The sequence below is a fragment of the Hesperophylax consimilis genome, chromosome 19 (assembly GCF_061612785.1).
Source record: "Hesperophylax consimilis isolate HC1 chromosome 19, BYU_Hcon_1.0, whole genome shotgun sequence".
In the NCBI taxonomy this organism is placed as follows: Eukaryota; Metazoa; Arthropoda; class Insecta; order Trichoptera; family Limnephilidae; genus Hesperophylax; species Hesperophylax consimilis.
This window is the reverse complement of record NC_142854.1, coordinates 17,042,540-17,063,828: the sequence shown is the minus strand read 5'-3', so window position 1 is coordinate 17,063,828 and position 21,289 is coordinate 17,042,540. Positions and strand designations below refer to the sequence as shown.

Below are 21,289 nucleotides of genomic sequence, written 5' to 3'. Positions count from 1 at the left end.
GCGAATGAGCGAAGATAGGAGTGTAAGGAGGATATATGATGCAAATGCGAATGGTAGCAGAAGTCGGGGACGCCCGAGGAAGACATGGCACGATCAAGTGAATCAGATACTCGAGTCTGGCCATGTCAAGAGTCAGAATAATAGAAGAGTATGTATGAGACGATGTATGAATGTGAATGAGGCAAGAAGTATGTGCCAAGACCGAGTTGTTTGGCGGTCCGTCCTCTCTGCCTACCCCTGCGGGAAACGGCGTGATGGTTAGTTAGTTAGTTGGGAAAAGCTAGCAAGCTAGTTTAATGGCAAGTTAGATTGCAACTATTTTCTTCGCTACTTAAACCATCGAAAAATGCGATTGCACTTCCCCCAATTTTTTCAGCCGGTTGGCTATGACCGTTAACGGATCGGTAATTTCAAATAAATACTAAACCTTTTTAAGAAATAAATCAGATCAACTTTACCAACAAACAAGTCTTGTTATTACTTTCTACCCCTGAAAATCCCCCCAGAACCACCAGCTCCCACACCACGCCTAGTCTCTGCTTGAAGATATTCTGGAGCTTACCTCTTCAAGATCAGCCGGCCTTGTTAGGTCACCGCAAGGTGCCAGAATCAAGCAGACACAAAGCACCTCCCCTGCCACTACCTTCCGAGCACCTGGTGCGGGAGGCAGCCCATAGCCCATCACAACCATCAGCATCCCCAGAAGTGGAAGAAACGGAACCGGCAGCTCTAAATTTATAGTCTTTTGCAGACATATCGTCTAGTACAAATACCACCGGGACTAAAATATGGAAACTGCCTTGGAATTTCGTGGTTCAAACATCAGCTATATCGACATCAAATATCTCTACACATGAAATATAGGTTGGGAAGCGCTGCCTTACGTGTATGGAAACATCTACTTTAAATTATTAGGTGAATTTTTAGGTTATTGCCATAGACATACGAAACAACAGACCCACCCATGAGGGAAAGGGGAACAAACCAAGTGCGCAGAGCGGGGAAGTAGCTTGACTGGCTCCCTTTTATGTGATTTGTCAATAAATGAATGACAGTATATAGGCAACTTGCATAGTCCCATTAGTATCTAGTCTTCAAAAATAAAATCTGCTTATGAATGCGCAAATTGCTGGCTGCGTAAAAATCTCAACTGTAAACCCTAAATCGGGTAAACAAAAGTTCGGGCTTGTTCCCAAAATCGAATATTTTGTTACACTATTTAGCTAGCCACTTTTACAAATGTGTTATAATTTACTCACCTCACTCATTTTTGCGTCTCTATGCAATCCGATTTGTAGATGGTTCGGTTAAAAATGAACATTCAGACCCTGCGCAATAAAGTCCCACAATGGAGTGCGCTGCAAACCGTTACCTTACTTCAGCGAACCTTACTTTTCTGTGCAGGGTAAGGTTATTTCAATGTGCGCTCTTCGGTGGTCAACATACGACTGATGTCGTAATTTATTCAAAGCATTCTCCAACCCTCCTTGTGCCAAAAAGATACCCAGATTTTCAATTAGGGCAAGTCTACTCTTTTGTAGTTAGTGTCTATGGTTATTGCCCAGGTAGGTTTTAATTTTCTCGTGTTAAGTAGGGGAAAAATAATATCAAGCAAAGTAAAACAGTCTTTAAATGGTAATAGCTTCTTTATTGTACATTTAGCTAAAAAGGAACATAACAAATAGCTCATAAAATTCATTAGAAAACTCAATTTTTCAAAAAACAAAGTGTTTACATTTGCTCGCCCAAACACAAACAAATAATATGAATACATTGTACCCCTACTTTACTAAGTGTAACATTAATCCTGTTGCACACGGTTGGTTTGTGGTACTTTAAGAATGTGGTTGTTGCATAATGCAGGTAACTTTAAGTTAGTATAATAATAATTAAATATGGGAGACTTCCGCATCATGGCAACACAAATTCAATTTTTAAAACTCTTTTAGAAAGAAGTTATTTCACTAGAATGTTCTTTTCACAAACAAAGACAATAAGATTGTTTCTTATGATTTATAATCATTCAGAAGCCATGTTAATTTTTCTTTCTACTCCATTTTTATAAAAATAAAACAAAGATTACAAACCGATAATTTTTTCATCAATATGGTTGATAATACTACAATTTGATACATATATTATAGAAACATGAAATATTAGAAAGTCAGTTATGTATATGATTTTTGAATAGACGTGGAAATCTCCCAAGCCCTTATAAATTAAAGCAAAGTAACATTTTATCATATTGGCATCATTGGTAACTCGTGAAATATAAAAGACAAGAAAACAAACTAGCCGCAGGCGCGTACGGACACCCGACTGAAAACGCGCTTGTCGGCGGACCGATGCACGTACCATTTCATGAAATCAGTAATGGAAAAAAATGCAAAAAACCTACAAGTAACCTAATAAGACAAATTTAATTTGTTCTTTACATAAAAAATACTTATTTACCATTTCACTGGTCTATTTTGCATATTATCATCCATAAATAAATGAATATATATTCATAAGGACATTTATCATTCTTTCGACCGACCTAATCAACACATTGTTATTTAAAATATATAAGATTTAAATTTTATATTTTTCATCAATGTTTTTCATACGCGCGACATTAATTTTAAAATCGGTAGTATTTTTAATTTCTATTTACAAACACCGTTTTGCGTCGAACAATTATTATTATTATCGTAATAATATATTATTCTCTTAATTGCTATTACAATGATCTATAAAAAAGTCTTATGCCTTCGGACACACAAGCGGGCTGAGAACGACATCTTGTCATAATTTACAACAAATTAATCTTAATCCAATATAACATTAATAATCTTATCTAAACGGCTGTCGCATATGTGATTCATTTATGGACGCATCATATATGATCCGTGAAGTTCTACTAAATCATAGGTTTTATCAAAATGTGCCGCGTGGTGGGATAGATTGAAAAGGTTAATGGTTGTCGAGTTCTGAAGGTTAAGATGCACTATTGTGACCTAAATAAGAATTTTAGAAACAGTAATCAATAGCGACTCTTAAGTTCATCTTAAAATGGAAACAAAATAACCTAACCTAACATGTTAGTCCTACGGTAAGATGTTGTCAAAATTAAAAGATTATATCAAATACTGTAGAATAGTTATGATATCTCCAACTTCTGACATTTCACATACATTCTGATGGCAGCATGCTACGCTAGCGCTTCCTAGCGGTACGACTTGTGAGACTTGTTTTACTTTATGAATATTATGCATGATTATAGCGGCCAGAGTTGCTAGCCAACACAAGTAAATACTGCCATCATTTTACTGAAGTTGGAAATGTTATTAATATTCTAGGGTATTTGGTTATATTAATTTAATTTGTCTTTTAAACAAAATTTCCACAGAAACTTTCACTTGGTAACCCAATCAGTCGAACATTAAAGATAAGCCGTAATGAATATAGCTAAATACTTAATTTTATTGAATCGCAATCTGTTTCTAAGTGAACTCAAAATAGGAGTAATTTCTAAACGAATTAGTGAAAATTGTAGAAAAATGAAGAGCGTTAATTGAATAATAAATATGTATATTACACGAAGATACTTGCTCTGCCCGCTTGCTAATCAACAACAATTTAACTTAACCACTATTAAGAATTTATTAACATTAATATTTTTAACAATTAAAAAGGCAATCCCCGTCAGACTTGAATTAATTTTTGAGAAATTCCGTTTTCCGCTAAAGTAGAAAAACGAAACACGATTCTCTCAGTATTTTTATATTGTGTTTGTTGAAACTCACTGTTTGCAACTTAAATGATGATGAAGAAATGGGTGAATTTATTCCAATCTGACACTCTCTTGTGGATATCGTGTGAAAACATTTCAATAAATTTACATTAAAAAAATGTCAATAATGATATTTTACACAAGGTATTGCATACCTAAAAATCAAAGAATGTTAGTTCATTATGTAGGTACCCACTTAAAATAAGAAAGTATTAATCTATTGTGTAGTTAGCCACCCAAAAATAAGAGAATATTCATATATTATGTAGGTACCCAACTAAATATCATTGAAACTCATCTATTATGTAGTTACCTACCCAAAAAAATTTTCAGGTGTATCATTTTATACAGGTACCAACACATCCACTCAAAATCTGAATATTTATCTGTTATGTAGGTACCTACACAAAATAGGAGAATTTAATCTATTTTGTAGGTACCCACCTAAAAATTAGAGAATATTCATATATTTTGTGTGGGTACCTACCCAAAAAAGAAATTTTCTGCTGTATCTTTATCTAGGAACCTACATACCCACCTAAAAATCAGAATATTCATCTACTATGTAGGTACCCACCCAAAAATAAGAGAATTTAATCTGTTATGTAGGTACCCATCTAAAAATCGGAAAACATAAGAGCATTGGGTAGTTGATTGAAAGGTGAAACTGATTTACCATTTAGTAGTTTTGAAAGTGTTCTTTAGTAGTATCTACATATTTTTCTCTTTCTTATTACTATTTCATTGAAAAAATCTCTAATATTTGTGATGCAATGGCTGAATGAATAATGAAATTTTATTAATGCGCTATGTTCATGAATTTAGATACTATTGGCAAATTTGAGAGATCATAGTTTTATAAATGCAACAATACAATTTTTTTTAAATAATTTTGAGATTATTTTTTCAACACATTAATTTTAAAACTAGCTTAGGATCAGCAAATATCAACTATTTAATTTATGCGTATTGTATTTATGTGTGATTTTTTACAAAAATTGACTCTTTACAAAATAATTAAAAAATATCGCTTTACTTTTAACATTTAAATCTAACTATTTAATTTATCCCATTATAACGAAATGATGTTGAAAATAGGTTCCTTAATAAACGGGGAGATGTAAAAACATACATATTAAAAAAGGGAATAATAAATAATTATGAATACAATGTGTAATATTGTCACTGTTATAGCGTGCAAGTGTTTTTTCTAAGGACAGGAACTGTATTGTGTTTTTTTACGTTAAGTTTTAAGTGATACAAAGCGCAAAATTATTTAATTTGTATATTATGATTGGTGGAGCACATCATTTGTGGACAGTAACCATAGAAAAATAGACAGAAAAGATTGGAAATCATTGAAATTATCTTTATAGTCTGAGCCAAAATTTATGCATTTTTTATGGTTTTACTGAGATTTTTTGTATGTTTCAATTTTTTTAAAAGAAATGCCACTATAATACAATGGCAGAAATCAACTTAATCTCTCGATTTCGGTAAGCCTTATAAGAATTTGTTGCTTAAAAGGATGTAATGAAAGTTGCACGCAGCATGTGATATTAGAAAAAAATTTAATTGTCGAATACTTCTAAGATTTGTGTTTTATTCATTATGTGAAATATTATTATTTGGGGGTACAATACTAGGTAGTTTCTTTAAACATAGGCAGAGAATCTTCAATAATAATAATAGTAATAATAATAATGCATATTGCATTTGGTTAACAAATACATTGGGTTATACAAAAACCGCATAAAACGAATGAAAACATTTGGAGATACCTCGGTATCGTGCAATTACCTTACACCATCAATATTAATTATATGATAGACTGAGTATTGACATTTCATCATTATAATTATTATAGTCTTTCAATAGTGCGCCATCTATTTAATAAATTTAAAAATAATTTTCTGCAAACGAACGTCCGGGCATTTTGTTTTTTGCACATAGAATAATAAACATATCCGCATTGTAAAAATTATTAAATTTACGTTATCTTAGAAGAATAATGTGATGTGAAATATGTTCATTGTTTACTTAAATCATCATTTGTATTTCACGATATTCTGTTATCATCAATTATAATTATGTGGCATTAACCACGTGGCGTAAAATGTAATTTTGAAATATTCAGAACTTATTGTTAAAAGAGGCTGAATCTAAAAAACAAATGTTAAGTTAATAATGAAATTGAATAATTTTCAATAGGAAAGTTACAACAATGATAAGGTATTATACATACAAAATGCAACCATCTTTTTGATAAAGTGACCTTTTAAACACAAAATGGGCTAGAAATATTGTATTTCTACAATAATACAATCTTCAAAATAGTTATGTAACATGTAATAGAAATTAGAGAAGATTAGAGAAGAAAGATTAGAGAAGAAAGGAAATAATAACTTGGTTCGTAAAATAATTTAAAAAAATGCGTTGAATCTTATAAATAGTTGAATAGGAAAATGTGAAATGAAGGTAATAATTATATTTACTGTTAATTACTATGGTGAAATTATAATTACGTCCATGGAACTGGAAAATGTTTATTATTATGCATGTTAAAGTTACATATCCCAAAACAAGTTTTCGGGTTAATACGATAACAGAAAACTAGAACATAAAATAATAGTGCTGTACTGTTTACTCAATAATAATTATAATAGATTGTTTGCTAATTATAAGCTAGAAGCTACAAAAAAAAACAACTTCAAAGAGACAGCATGGAGGTTAATTAATTTCTCTACAAAGTCAAAGGCATGCTGGCCTCAATCATAGATGTTCAAATTAATGAACGAGCCAATCAGGAAAGAGCGCGGGAGGCGGCGTGACCGTCCCACTGAATCTGATAGCATTTGCAAATCTCACAAGTCCTTTTTACAATTGCTGGCTGCGTAAAAAACTTAACTACATATCCCAAATCCGGTAAACAAAAGGTTGGGCTTGTTTACAAAATTTTATATTTTAGTTACGACTCTTACAAATTTCATGATAGGGCAAGTCTATTAATTTGGATGTCTATGTATATCATATGCTGATTTTGTAGTCATCGATCCATCAGTGACCACCTCTCGCTGACGACTATGAGGTCAGTGAGGTGCGACCCAGTCGTAACACGAACCATGATGACGATATGTGCGGCGTATTTGTGGAATAAACGGCGACGCAAGAAAAGAATACAGACGCGTACTATGATTACTCAAAGATTGCTGATTGGAGCGTTCTTAATGTAAGTTGTTTTCCGGTGACTTACTTGGTATTTGGATTTTCAGGGTTAACGTGATGTGCCAACGTTATTATTCAATATTGGCTCCGAAGAAGTGTAAAATGCCACGAAATCACTAGTATTGTCAAGCATGACTATAAAATTGGCCTCAGAATAATAAAGTTACATCTGACACAACATTGTTATGAAAATTTTCAACAAGCTACTTTACAGTTCAATATCGCATAATAGTGCTGTGTCACACGCAAGTTTGTGGGGCGATTTTCAAAGATGGTCGGTTTCTTCGAAAGTAATTTCGTTTCTAGGTGTTGAATTTAAATAACTCCATGGTGTCTGGTTTTTGAACTGGTAGGCGTGGCTTTGGCCTTTCAATAACATCGCTATTACATCTATTTCCTAAAATACAAAGGTAACTTAGCACTGTTGGTTTGTGCGTCACGTTATACAAACGACGCACAAATGACTACCTAGTCGCGTTAACATAATAAGGTGCAATCATTTTTCACACTAACAATAGTAAATATAACACGTTTTTAAACTAAAATAATATAACCACGATAATAATATATTAAAAATGCATTGTGTTGAACACTAAGGGTTATTTGATTTTTTTTCAATGATTTTCACGGGTTTTTTTTTTTAATAAAATAATTTTTTTAAATGATGTCAAGTACGGATTTTTGTTTTGAAGAAGGCTACCTTTGTTTAAAAACAGTCGGACATTGAAAAGATGTAATAAAATTATATTCAAATGTGATTTAAAGAGAAAAAGAAACAAAATTTTAGTTAAGTGGTCAAACTAAGAAAAAACTAATTTTGTAATAATTATGTAATTATATACTAATTAACTGATACATAATATTACTTAGGGATATAGTTTGTTCAGTTCAGACACCTTCAAAATGATATATTATGTAGTTTAGTAAATAAATGCAAGAATCATTCACATTCTTACGCTAGAAAAATTTATGTCCAACTGTCTTTAACCTTATAGCTGTGTATATTATAAGTCTAACAATGTTACAAAATTTTACTTTATACACAACAATTACCACTTTACACAATAATACGTAATAAATGTTTTTCCAATTAAGTTAAAAATATCACATTTTTATTAACAATACATATTTACTTATAATATAATATTATTTACACATTTACTTCCCCTCACACTGGTCCATAACGTTCAGTCACTTCTCATTACAGCTCGATATGATGTACGCATCCCTGAGTATGTTTTAATCATTCCAGCAATTGACCGCAAATCTTCAATAATGTTTGTTCCTCGCGAAACCCCGTATACCTAGCAGTCTTTTAAATATGCATCCCGAATCAAATTCAATATAACACAAGAATCCATTCAAACCCTGAACAAAATAACTACACAATTCTAATGTGCAAAGTATGTTGGGTAGCTTCGTTTGCAAGTGTTAAATTTGACGAAGGCAATAATATTATGTGAATTTTCTATATTATAATTAAGCCATTTTGCATTTTATTGCAATATATTTCAAGTGCAGTAATTCTACATACAGATCTTTTTTCTGTAACTCCGTGGTTCAATAGTTTTTATTCTTCAAAACTCCTAAAATACATTTGTACGTAACGGCGTATGCTCTTGATAATTCTGTACAATTTTCAGTCGTTGATACTATTTTTACAATTTTAAAGCATAATCTCAAAGAATTATTTAAAGACAAGACTTAAAATATCATCTTGTTGAAAATTAAAGAGATCATGTGAGGAGATTTTCATATTCTAACACTGTTTCAATGTGTATTAATTTCAACCAATAATAATATTACAAAGGATTGAAATAAAGTTTTATTCCAATGTCCCATTTTTGAATCTTTTCAAAACCCTTTCCACACACACCTGTCTCTTATGCTTTTCATTGCTACGGGCAAGTAGTTACTTCACTCTTTAACTGCCTCAAATTATTGGGGGTAAAGGGGTTATTTTATTCTTCAGCTGCCTCAAATTATTGGGGGTCAGTTGTTCTTTTATTATTCAACTGCCTCAAGTTATTGGGGGGTCAGTCGTTATTTTATTATTCAACTGCCTCAAGTTATTGGGGGTCAGTCGTTATTTTTATTCTTCAACTGCCTCAAATTATTGGGGGTCAGTCGTAATTTTATTCTTCAACTGCCTAAAGCATGGGGGGCTAGTTGTTTTACTCTATAACCGGGGTCGTTTGATTCATTTCAACTGTCTGCAAGCATTAGTGGGGTTTCAGCGAGGAAGATCCTAGTGGCTACGAACAAATTCCGCCACACAGGGCCAGCCACTACCTAACCTCGGCCGAGTTCAGTACGAAGGGCACGTAGAACATCTTGCTCTCCAATAGTAGGGCGGCTGCTGCCTGAATCTGAAAACAAATAGTCATTAAAGAAAACGTAAACAAATCAATGAGAGAGCAGTTAATGAATAAAGACTCAAAGTATTGAAAGGATGGTTCATATTCACGTAGGATTAAACATTAGTGTGTAAGGAGTTACATATGTTTGTGTAATATGTAGATATCGCAGCGAATGTTGATGCAAACACTGTACAGTGGACCAGTGTAATGGGGAAGGGCGGTTAAACTTGTTATTCGAAAAAAGAAAATTCCAGTAAAATTGAACATTTGCAGATGTCAGGGGAGTGGAAAGCATTGATAGCTATAGAAAATGGGATAAAGAAATTGCGTTAATTCACCTATGGTGCCAATAACTTAATTCAATAAAAAAAAAATTTAAATACATAATAAATAAGCAGTGTAGCATCAATAGAGCTTGCCTTTTAAAGGCAGCCTCACCGATGCTAAATATGTCGATATCCGAATTGATTCTGTTCAAAAGCAAGACTGCTCTCCCCACCGGCATGTCCTGCAGGCAAGTTAGTCCTGCAGGCCGGGAGATAAAACAGTCTATGCTGTCGGTGACGGAGATAACCATCAGGAACATAGAGACTAATACTCTCCATGATAGTCGGATTTTCAAACCATCCACGAAATAGTTTGAAGTAGTGTGATACAATATACACATCTCTTCTGACGCGTAGATGGTATCATACCGAGCATGCCCAAGAGAAAGTCAGTGGGATAGAGCCACGGGTAGTAGCCATACTCCCTCAAGTAGAGGAATAGGAACTCGGATACCTGGGAAGTCATCTTGTGGAACCAGTAACCCAATTTGTTATTGGGTTACTGGTTGAGTTTAAAACCCTGGTAAAGTTTATCAAAAGGACTGGGGAACAGTGGCAGCTTGTGACTTTTGAGTGTGATAAGGTACTAAGTTTGAAAAATTGTACATTATACAACAATATCATTAATGCCATTGTTTGTAATATTAGCGCTCCAGTACACCCAAAAGTCACGAGCCGCCACTGCTGGGGAATAATGTAGACATAAGAGGAAGCGCCAATAACTGCAATGCGTAGTATATGAAGAATTTGACATTTGAAACATTGCAATGCTAATGTCACAATCAGATATCTGAGAATCCACGTCGTGGAACCAGTAGATAAAGCTGAATAATAATAATAATAATAATAAATAAGAAAATACACAGATTTAGGAAATGAAATAAAAAGAATTTGGCATTCTCAGACTATAAAAATATTACCATTCGTTATTTCGGCTACTGGCATATACCTAGCTCTCTAATTAAAAATTTAGGCGTATTAGATCTATCAAAAAATTTATATATAAAGATGCAAAAGTCGGTCATTTTGAATACATGTAGGATAACAAAAGATTTTTTAAATATTTATGTTGAGGGATCAGTAGGATTTATAGGCCCTGTTAGAAGTTCTACCGAGCCGAACCCTCTGATATGAAAATATCTGGAGACGGTGAATTTTTTTCCCATTTGATATCTGGTGAGTTGACGTGTTGTTGTTCTTGTATTGTTTTGTATTTATTTTACTTATATAATGCACTTACATAGTGTTGATTGACTAGCTGATCATTTGTGGAAAAGTGAGTGGAAGGGTTTAGTTTTTCCTATGGGGAAGATTTAACCCGGACAACAAAATCGGAAGCATAAAATAAAATACTTGGATGACTTGTATAGCGCCGTTTTTGTGCAAAAACACCTCAAGGGCGCTGTGTTAATAACAAGCCCGGTGAAGTTTATCAGAGGGATTGGGGATAAGGTAAATATAGGAGAAAGCACTAATAGCTATAAGACATAGTATGATAAATCTAAATTTCATCTATGGTGGCAATGCTAATGTCCCACTCGAATATTATCGAATATTATATTATCGAACCAGGAGACATAGCTGAATAGAATGAAGTGAAGCGTATCAAGGACTGGAGTATAAGGTAAATATAGGAGGGCAGGTAAGAGATATGGTAGTGGGCATCTCTAGATAGTATAAAATAAATTCGCTATCCGTGTCTGTCTGTTTGCGTGCTTAGTCCTTCTAAACTACGCAACGTATGTTGATAAGCTTTTCACTATCATTCAGAGAATTTCTTCCGGAAGGTTTATATATAAAATACATGCATATTATATTTATAGAAAGTAGAGAAAAGTCTATGTTTTGTAATGAGGCGTAAATTTTTTTTGTTTGGGCGCTTACATTGCTAACGCTGGCTAAACCTTATGAGATTCATCAAAATAATGTAAAACGGATTTGTATATCTTAAAAAAGACTTCAGAAGAGTCCTCGATGGTATATGTCTATCCTCTAAGGAAAACCCCCGGCAACGTCTGGTATACGTCAGCTAGTAATCTATAACTTACCTCAGGTATTCTGGCGAACAGATCGTGTAGCCGGGCGGGGTGGTGTGGGGCGGTGTGCTGAAGGAAGCTCCGCAGCGCCTGGACGTAGCGGTCCTGGATGCCTTCAAGCTCTTCTTCTGAAACAAAGCCGGAAAATACATTTATTTACATTCTCGTATTTTATGGCTGGTACGATACCCATAGATAATAGAAACAATCGAAAATATACTGTGATGTATAAGAAATACTGTTGCCGAGACGGACTATCAAGCAGATGCAATGAAAACTATGCGTTTGGGGTGTAGGTAGAAATAAAGGACGGGCGCTGTTGTGAGTAGATGCGATTTACAGTACTACGGGAAGGTTAGAAAACACTCATAAATTATTAAAATATCCCAAACTAAAGAACTGATAAGCTTTTTCGTGTATGTTTTTCCATCCCCCAACGAACAGTTGTTTCTCATAGTAATTAAGTTGAAACTAAGTATTATTTTTGCATATTTAAACGTACAGCGGAATTCGGCTACTTTACCAAAAAAAAAATCTTTTTCATTCACAAGAAATACTTAATATTATGTAAGTACAGGATTTTCCAATAAGAGGTGTTATTTTGATATTCAATCGTAAAAGATCAATGTTTTCGTTGCTTGTGTGGCACGTAGCGCCGTCTTGTTGGAAGTAAACGTTGTCCAGATTAATACCATCCAATTCCGGCCATAAAAAATCATTAATCATCTCTCGATAGCGCAATCCATTCACCGTAACTGTTGCTCCAGCCTCATTTTCGAAAAAGTAAGGTCCAATGACTCCTCCGGACCATAAACCGCACCAAACAGTCACACGTTGAGGATAGAGAGGCTTTTCAACAATAACTCTTGGGTTTTCCGAGCCCCAGATGCGACAATTTTGCTTGTTGACGAAGCCACCGAGGTGGAAATGGGCCTCATCACTCAAGATGATTTGCATTTGATTCACTCAAGTGAATTTTAATAATTTCAATGCGTTGTTGAAGCGTGTATCGTTCCATTTTTATTAATGGTGTAGTTTCTACTTGTCAAATGTCAAAAAATGACAGCTTCAAAAATAACACCTACCGAAATAGCGGGCTATTCAAAATAACACCTCTCATTGGAAACCCTGCATAATAAAAAAATATTATTTCAACCATAAAATAAATTATTCATTCTATGATTTCAACCTATTCATTGTCAAGCGCCGCTCGTTCAGGTGATTTTCAACAAAAAATGGCAGTATAAAAATGATTTTCAAATAACGCCGGTAAAAGCATTTCCTGATGCCCTACATTGTAAAGAAATAATAATAACCATAGATATTATAAATCTTTATTTCCGACGCATAATGAAACTGCATTACCGACGTGACGCAACTACCGGCCGCTAGATGGCGTTGACGTATTTTCCCGCGCTACGTAACAAGTCAGCGAGGAACGCAACCGCCAACAATGCGCGACGTAACGGTCGTGTAGGATTGTAGGCTGTCGCAGTCGGTATTATTATTATATTATATTTATTATTGGCGTTCGCTCAGTGGGTCAGGCGCGCGGGGCAACGACCGCCGGCAGGCGTCGACCTCACAAGACACTAATACACGCGCGCAACACAGGGTTGACACCCCTTTTGCTTTTATGTAATAAATAATTAATTAACTATCTTACATCATCACTCGGATGCACTGCCATGCGAAACAAACTGTTTTACTTATAGATTGTTGAGCACTGGTTCAGCGTTGGGTTAAAGCTTTTCGCTATTCTGATCTTACGCGCGGCGTAATATTTAAATCCCGTTTATTTATTCGATTTGTACAACTTTTCAAAATAATATTACAGATGTAAGTCGTTTTAATTGTACCGTTTAAATAATGTATCTGCAATTCCAAAAACATTGTAAGTTTTTTATACACGGAGAAAAATGAGTATTGCTAATTTATTAACAATCTCTTTAAAATATTTCTAATCCGGCTAAAACGGGATTGCGGGACCTTAACGAATAAACTTTTAGTAAACTACGAATATATTATTATCACGATGTCGGAACACTCGCTATAAAAATCATAATATTTTCGCATTTCGTCATTATATATTACCAAGGCAAATGAACACATGTTCCGATATATTAAGAGTTTACTAAAAGTTTATCAGGCAATGGCCTCCAATCCCGTTTTTAACCGGATTACCAATAATTTGAATATCTGTATATAGGTTACTTAAAATCAAAATAATTCGGACAGAAGTGATGGAAACGTTATTTACACGTCTATTTAAACGAAACCATCGATATATTAACTGTACAAAATTGTCTTACAAAATCGGTCGATTAATTCGGCCTACCTATGAGTAATTTCATCATTTGATTCCGTCACCTCGCTACGAAAGCATAATATTTTAGAAGACAAATTTGGTCCCTGGGACCAACAAAAGATAAAAAGCAATGCTTCTTGCGATCTTTTGACTGCGATAATGCGATTTCCTTTTGATAAATTTTTTCGTAACCCAACATTAGAAACCAAAATTAATGTTAGTTTCGGTGTCATTTTTAACATCCACACGCCCTGTCTAAACTTTGTTGGTCGATGAAACGAAACTCTACATTTAACGTCTCACTTATTAGATTCTTTTCAGCGTTCGCATACATAAACAAGGCATAGGGTGGTTTTACTTATATATTAATCCATTCTCACGCGCCGCATAATATTTACTCTGCGTTTAAGACGGTTAAAACGTGATCGCGCCGGGTTTTCCTGGGGCTTGTTACCCTGACTTATTATTTCATTCAATTGCGCATCATATTTTGACACTAATTTTTACGTCCTTGGATAAATACTATCCAAAACCATCATAGCGTAATCAATCTAGTTCATTACGCTTACATCAGCCTTGCATTATTTTCGAATCTTCATATTGTTCGTAATACGGTCTTACATAGTTTTGCCACAAATCTGCATTTGTCATTCCTGTACTATTTTAAACCCCTTTTAAATTCCACTGCGGAGTCAACATAGATAAAGGCTTTTATATAAATATTTTTAAAAAGAATTCGGCTGCATCCTAAACTATTTATAAAAGATAAATAGTCATATCATAAATCAGGGTTCAAGTCAAAAAATTTATTAATACAAATATATTAATTTCGTATTTCTTATCCCTATTGTGGCAACCCTGGCTTTCGTTACCCTTTCTACGGAGTGTCACCAACACTTTCGCGTTCACTGCACGGCCATTTGCACTCGACTATCCGCGAGAGAATTCTGCCTTCTGTTATTCGATCACACGTTTTTTTAATGATTGAGGAAAATTGTAATGACGCGCCATTCATAAAACGTTAGACAGTACCTTCAACTAATTAAATATGCCATTCAACACGAGGCAGACACAAGATACAAAATAATATTGAATCAGATATATCAAATAATCAGTTTTCTTTTAAATTTTATTGATTTTCGTCAGTAAGTGCGTAGGTATCTACCGAAAATGTATTCATTATTATATCGCTGAATTTTGGAAGGCTCACATGCATACACGCATACACACGACCTCACTTTATTACAATATAGTGTGGCTCTTGTATGTATTAGTGCAGCAAATAAATTATCTAGAGGAAAGTGAGTTTATGTCCTTCGCGTTGCGAGATGCGATATAAAATGTCGTAGTGAAGCGGCGGAACTTTTTTGAAGCTTTTCAGATAAATTATTTTTAACAAGCTTAGTGTTTTGGGTAAAATCAGAAGATTAATATCAATAATTAGACGAGGGTTCAATAAAATAAATCACGTTTATTTTACAGAAAAAAATAAACTGGTGTTTAAATAATTTATCGTCGTCCGTGATCGTTAAAATCATGGACATGGGCGAATGAATGATCTGAATTATTCAGAATCCATGCGTTTCTTGAAATATTCAGTCCCTACTTAGATAAATTTGAATGGCGCGTTACACAATATCTATCCGCCATTTACATTTTCAACGATGCGATACAACCTTTCCCAACATCGTGAGCAAACAATAAAAAAAATCGTAAAAGTATCTACCTACTTACTTCGTACAAAAATAATATAAATATTTATGTGTAGTAAACACTGAAGTAATTTTACAAAACCACGCGCAGTAACGCATGAAATGTTCGCGATGCTAAAAAATATGTATTATTGCATCTTGAGCAGCGAGTTGTAACTTTGATGCGTTCTTGTAATTCGCACGGGCGTCAAATTTACGAGCTTCCGCGCATGCGCTAATGGAAATGGCGGCTCGCTGTCAGTAGTGGGGTAATATTAATTATATTTTGTCGTAATGTTTGCAGCTTTTAACCCACTTACAGCAGTGATAGGCAGTGACAACGAATCGTAAATGAAGCGTTATTCGTCCATTAATAACGGCGGCATGCTTTACACTTGAAATCATTCTATTCCGCGTATTTCTTTCTACTTTTCCGACGCGTCACGGAAAAATCCTCAACCTTGGCACTTGTCGGAGGTGAAAAAGTTTTTCACGAATCAAATTTTTCAACTTTTTAAAAATCCATTAAGGCTACGCAGTAAGCGTTCAAAAAGAAAAAGATTACTGAAGATGGTTTGAAAGGGAGATAATGTAAATATGAATGTTAGAGCGAGCGCGCTAATATAAAAAAAATATTTTCTTCTTCAAATTTTGCAATTTCACTTTGTGGCACCATTTTATTAATAAAATAATTAAAACACTTTGTTTTTACCACGATAATCTTTATTTTTTATATAAAGTCAACATGTTTCGAGAACGATGTTCTCTTCATCAGAACAATTAATTTTTAGTACATTAATTGTCCTGATGAAGAGAACATCGTTCTCGAAACATGTTGACTTTATATAAAAAATAAAGATTATCGTGGTAAAAACAAAGTGTTTTAATTATTTTATTAAAAAAATATTGTAATTGATAGGCGTTGTTGTGAAAATATTGAGCAAAACACGACTTATTTAAAGAGTAAAAATGTATCGACAAGTGAAGCATTTAAAGAAACACTGATATTTTATAAACATTAAACATTTCTGGAAATTACACTGTTTTAACAATTACTATAAAAAACTATTTACACGCACAAAATAGGTTGTTAGGTTCTCAGTTTGGGTAAATTCTTTAATTTATGCGTATTTAGATTGAAACAAAACTAACGCAAGTGTCACTTTGTACAAAAATCTAAAATGGCGGCAAAGGGATCGTTTTATAGGGTAAATTTTGAACTTAGATTGAATAAAAATTGAATTATAATGCATCTTTTTTAATATATTCCGAAGTAAATCGTTGTTTCTTGTAGTAATTAAGTTGAAACGAAGTGTAATAATAATAAATGATAATATTTTGCTAATTTATAACGTTGTTTTCGTGATAAATCACCTGTAATTTCCGTAATAAGTGCAGCGGTTAGGGAAATATTTATCGGGAATTCTATATTAATTTTTCAACTCAGCCAATATACATAGATTATCTTAAAAAAATATTGTTTTTTTTAAGAGCTTAAGAACCAAAAAGCATTCAATGGAATATATGTCATATATCGATAGATATTCTGAATACGGTATCCCAATGCCAAAACTTTAAGAATAATATGTGTCCATGACTTTTCTTAGGTTATTATTTTATAGGTTAAGTCGAATAACAAAAAAACATGGCGTGTCTTTAGTTTATCTTGAAGAGACCTCATCTGGCTACCCGCAAAGTTAACATAAGTGTGTCAAGTTGTAATTTGACGTTTCTGATTTGATTTAACTTGTTTACATGTACGAAAAGGATTGTAGTTGTTTTCAAGGATTGTAGGCTGCTTGTTTTCGTCGTAAGTCAAATAAATAAATAAAGTTTTTCATTCACAGTTTGGGTACAAAGATGAGGTTCTATGAAAAGTTTTTTGAAAATAAAACCTTGAGCAGTACCTAACAATCTACTAAAATAAAAACAAAATAAAAAAACAAGAAAACATTTAAAAAAAACTTTCCATTATCTTATTTTTGGTTAAAATCGTCAATTTCAAAATGTCAATCGTAATTCGTTTCATTGAATAATATCACAGTAAAATTTTAAAATAAGAATTTGTATTTTAAAATATTTTCAAAATAACATTCTGATTTCAAAATTTATGATGGGTTGTTTCAGAGAATTTGAACAATTCTTCAAGTTAATTTTCAAGTTCTGTTATTATTTCAGTACTGTCAAGTAACTTATCTATAATGATATAATAACAGAACTTGAATAGGACATTCACAGGACTTGCAAATGAACGTTGAAATTTGATGAATTGTTCAAATTTATGAAACAACCAATCCTAAGAAATTCAAATGTAACATATTAAGGCGAACTGAGTTCTGCATGTTTCTGTAGGCGAATGTGTGGATGCACGGTTAGGTAGAAACTGTGCAGGTGTGTGGGTCGAGCGCGATTCGGTAATCCTCGGCAATGCTCGTGCATTGATGTGAATCATTCTGAATCGAATCGCGCGCTCGCGAACAGCATTTAATTAAGCTCATGTAAAGACTAAATAAAGTAACACTTTTCATTTAAAATAGATATTATTATTCAATTCAATCCATTCTCTTAATCCTGCTCAAACAGGTTATGGGCCCAGTTCGCCCCTCCTTAGCCAACCTGGCTGCCCAGGACTCCTCCCGGGCAGCCATATTGATGGCAGGCTTAGTGCGGACGTCCGGTCAACATGGGCCACTCGCTAGCAGGAGCCCCGGCCTCAACGTATAACTAAAAATTAAGAGAACGCGAGTGAAATTATTCGACAAGTCTCACGTGGTGCGGAACGGAAGTCGGCCATTGTTTTAGTGTCAGAGCTAACTGTTTGAAAACGAGCGTGAAGTGTGAATAAAATTCACGATGTCGGTCGGCATCTCGGTGAAGGGTGTGAAGCCTTTCGATGGAACAAACTTCCAGGGCTGGAAAGCTCAAGTGAGTGCACTATTTGTGATGAACGATGTTCTCGATGTCGTCGATGGCACGAGAGAGAAGCCTGCTGCCGGCGATGGACATGCGGCCGCGCTGAAGAAAAACGTGAAAGATGACGCAACGGCAAAATTCATAATTCTGTCAAATCTTGACGAGGCTCAACAAGTGTGTGTGTTGTCGTGCATCTCTGCGAAAGAGATGTGGGACAAATTGTGTCTCATTCACGAGCAGAAAACCGCGTCAAACAAGCTGGGTCTGCTACAAAGATTTCACGCTTATCGGATGAGCGAAGCAGACACTGCGGTTCAGCATGTGGCCAGGGTGATGAATATGGCGAGTCAACTGAAGGACGTCGGTGAGAATGTATCAGACGCTACGATAATGGCAAAAATACTCGCGAGTCTCACCAAAAAGTTTAGCACGCTGCAGGTGGCGTGGGACAGCGTAGACCCTGCGCGACAAACTCTTGATAATCTCCAGGAACGGCTAATAAGAGAGGACACGAGGCTCAGCGGCGAAGAAGAAGAAGCGTCGGAAGCGCTGGCTGCAATAGCCAAAAATCGTCGTGGGCGAGGAACAAAAAGTGCTGAAAAGGACATGAAGAAAGTGCAGTGTTATAAATGCCAAGGCATGGGACATATTGCGAGTCAGTGTCGGAATAAGCGGAAGCCACGTGACGACGGCGAAACATCAAGTGATTGCGCGTTTGTAGGACAGACAGGCACCTCGATCGCGTCGGGCATGAAAAATAGCGCGCTTATACCGTGGACGGAGAGTGGCGTAATGGCGATCGATCAAAGCGAGGTCTGGCTGATCGACAGCGGCGCATCGAAACATCTAACCTACCGACGTGACTGGCTGACTGACTACAAGCCGGATAACACGGGCGCTACAGTATCACTTGGTGACAATCAGATATGCGACGTCGCTGGTGAAGGCACGGTGCGAATTAAAAAATTGATCGATGGAGTGTGGCAAGATGCGAGAATTGAAAAAGTGCTACACGTTCCGAAATTGAGAAAAAACTTATTCTCCGTCGGAGTATGTACAAAGAAGGGACTCGGAGTGCGTTTCGAAAATAATCGGGTTATTGTGGATCGCGACGGTGAAGTGCTCGGGACGGGAATGAAACAAAACAATGACGTGTATCGCATGTTCTTCAAGGTCACGAAACAAGGAAGCACAGAAGAAGCTAACGTAGCTACGACAAATTTAACTGTGTGGCACGAGCGATTGGGACACGTCGGGAAACGAGCGATTCGTGAATTAGCAGAAAAGGGGCTCGTGAGTGGAGTAACATTTTCAGACAAAAGTGACGTCTTCTGTGAACCGTGCCAATTTGGGAAATCGCACAGGCTGCCCTTCAACAAGAAACTGGAGCGAAATAAGAAAATAAAGCCAGGCGAGAAAATGCATTCAGATGTCTGTGGGCCGATGTCAACGAATTCTGTCGGAGGATCGAGGTATTTTTTGACATTTAAAGATGAAGCTACCGGCTACAGACACGTGTACTTCATAAAAACGAAATCCGAGGTGTACGAAAAATTCAAGATCTTCGAAAAAATGATCGAAAATAAGTTCGGAAGAAAAATGAAAACTCTTCGCTCCGACAATGGCCGAGAATTTTGCAATGACCAGATGGATAAATACCTCGAAGAATGCGGAATAAAGCGAGAGACAACAGCGCCATACAATCCGGAGCAAAATGGCAAAGCTGAACGCGACAATCGGACGATTGTTGAAAGTGCTCGTACAATGATAATCGCGAAGAATCTTCCATTAACCCTTTGGGCGGAAGCAGTGAATTGTGCCGTATACGTTCTCAACCGAACAGTGTGGACAAGTGGTGCAGTAACGCCGTACGAAGCGTGGATTGGAAAAGCTCCGAATCTGAAACATCTTCGAATCTTTGGATCAGACGCGTATGTGCACACTCCCAAACAATTCACACGAAAATTCGATGCACGAGCGAGCAAAAAGATATTCGTCGGATATACGGAAGAATCGACGAATTACCGGGTGTATGATCCTGAAAAGAAAAAGGTCAGTGTGGTTCGAAATGTTGTGTTCAACGAAAAAATCGGGGCGCCAGTGGCGAAAGAAAACGAGAAGGAGGAGGAATACGAAACAATTCTTTCACGACCCGAGGAACGAGAGAACGAGGCACGAGAGAACGAGAACGTGAACGACAATGTGATCAACAACGAAGAAAACGACCAAAACGAACAAGAGGACGATCAAGACTGTGAAGATCGAAGAATCCTGCGAGATCGAGCACTGATTAAAACTCCTAGAAGGTATCAACACGAGGAAAACGACCAAAACGAACAAGAGGACGATCAAGACTGTGAAGATCGAAGAATCCTGCGAGATCGAGCACTGATTAAAACTCCTAGAAGGTATCAACACAATGCAAATGTGGCGGAGTACATAGTCCCATTAACGTACGAAGAAGCGACGAATAGCACTGAAGCTGCGCAGTGGGCGGGTGCTATTAAATTCGAATTTAAAGCACATGAAGAAAATCGTACGTGGGAACTCGTGAAGAAAACGCCGGAGATGAGACTAATTGACTCGAAATGGGTGTTTCGGGTAAAGACGGATGTCGACGGGAAGTCACATCGTTTCAAGGCTCGATTGTGCGCA

General features: G+C 35.6%; 1 protein-coding gene across 2 annotated transcripts in view; it reads right to left on the bottom strand.

The window, feature by feature from the left end:
* Positions 1-4,277: 4,277 nt before the first annotated feature.
* LOC149414903 (hormone receptor 4-like) overlaps positions 4,278-21,289 on the bottom strand; it is a 42,228-nt gene continuing 25,216 nt past the window's right edge. The window contains exons 5-6 of one of the 2 annotated variants that reach the window (XM_089643222.1): positions 11,735-11,850; positions 4,278-9,369 (exon numbers count right to left, since the gene is read on the bottom strand). In XM_089643222.1, the coding sequence (XP_089499348.1) occupies positions 9,289-9,369; positions 11,735-11,850 (197 nt within the window). In that variant the 3' untranslated portion in view covers positions 4,278-9,288. The remainder of the gene's footprint in view (positions 9,370-11,734; positions 11,851-21,289) is intronic. The other variant, XM_089643223.1, reaches the window with a different exon arrangement.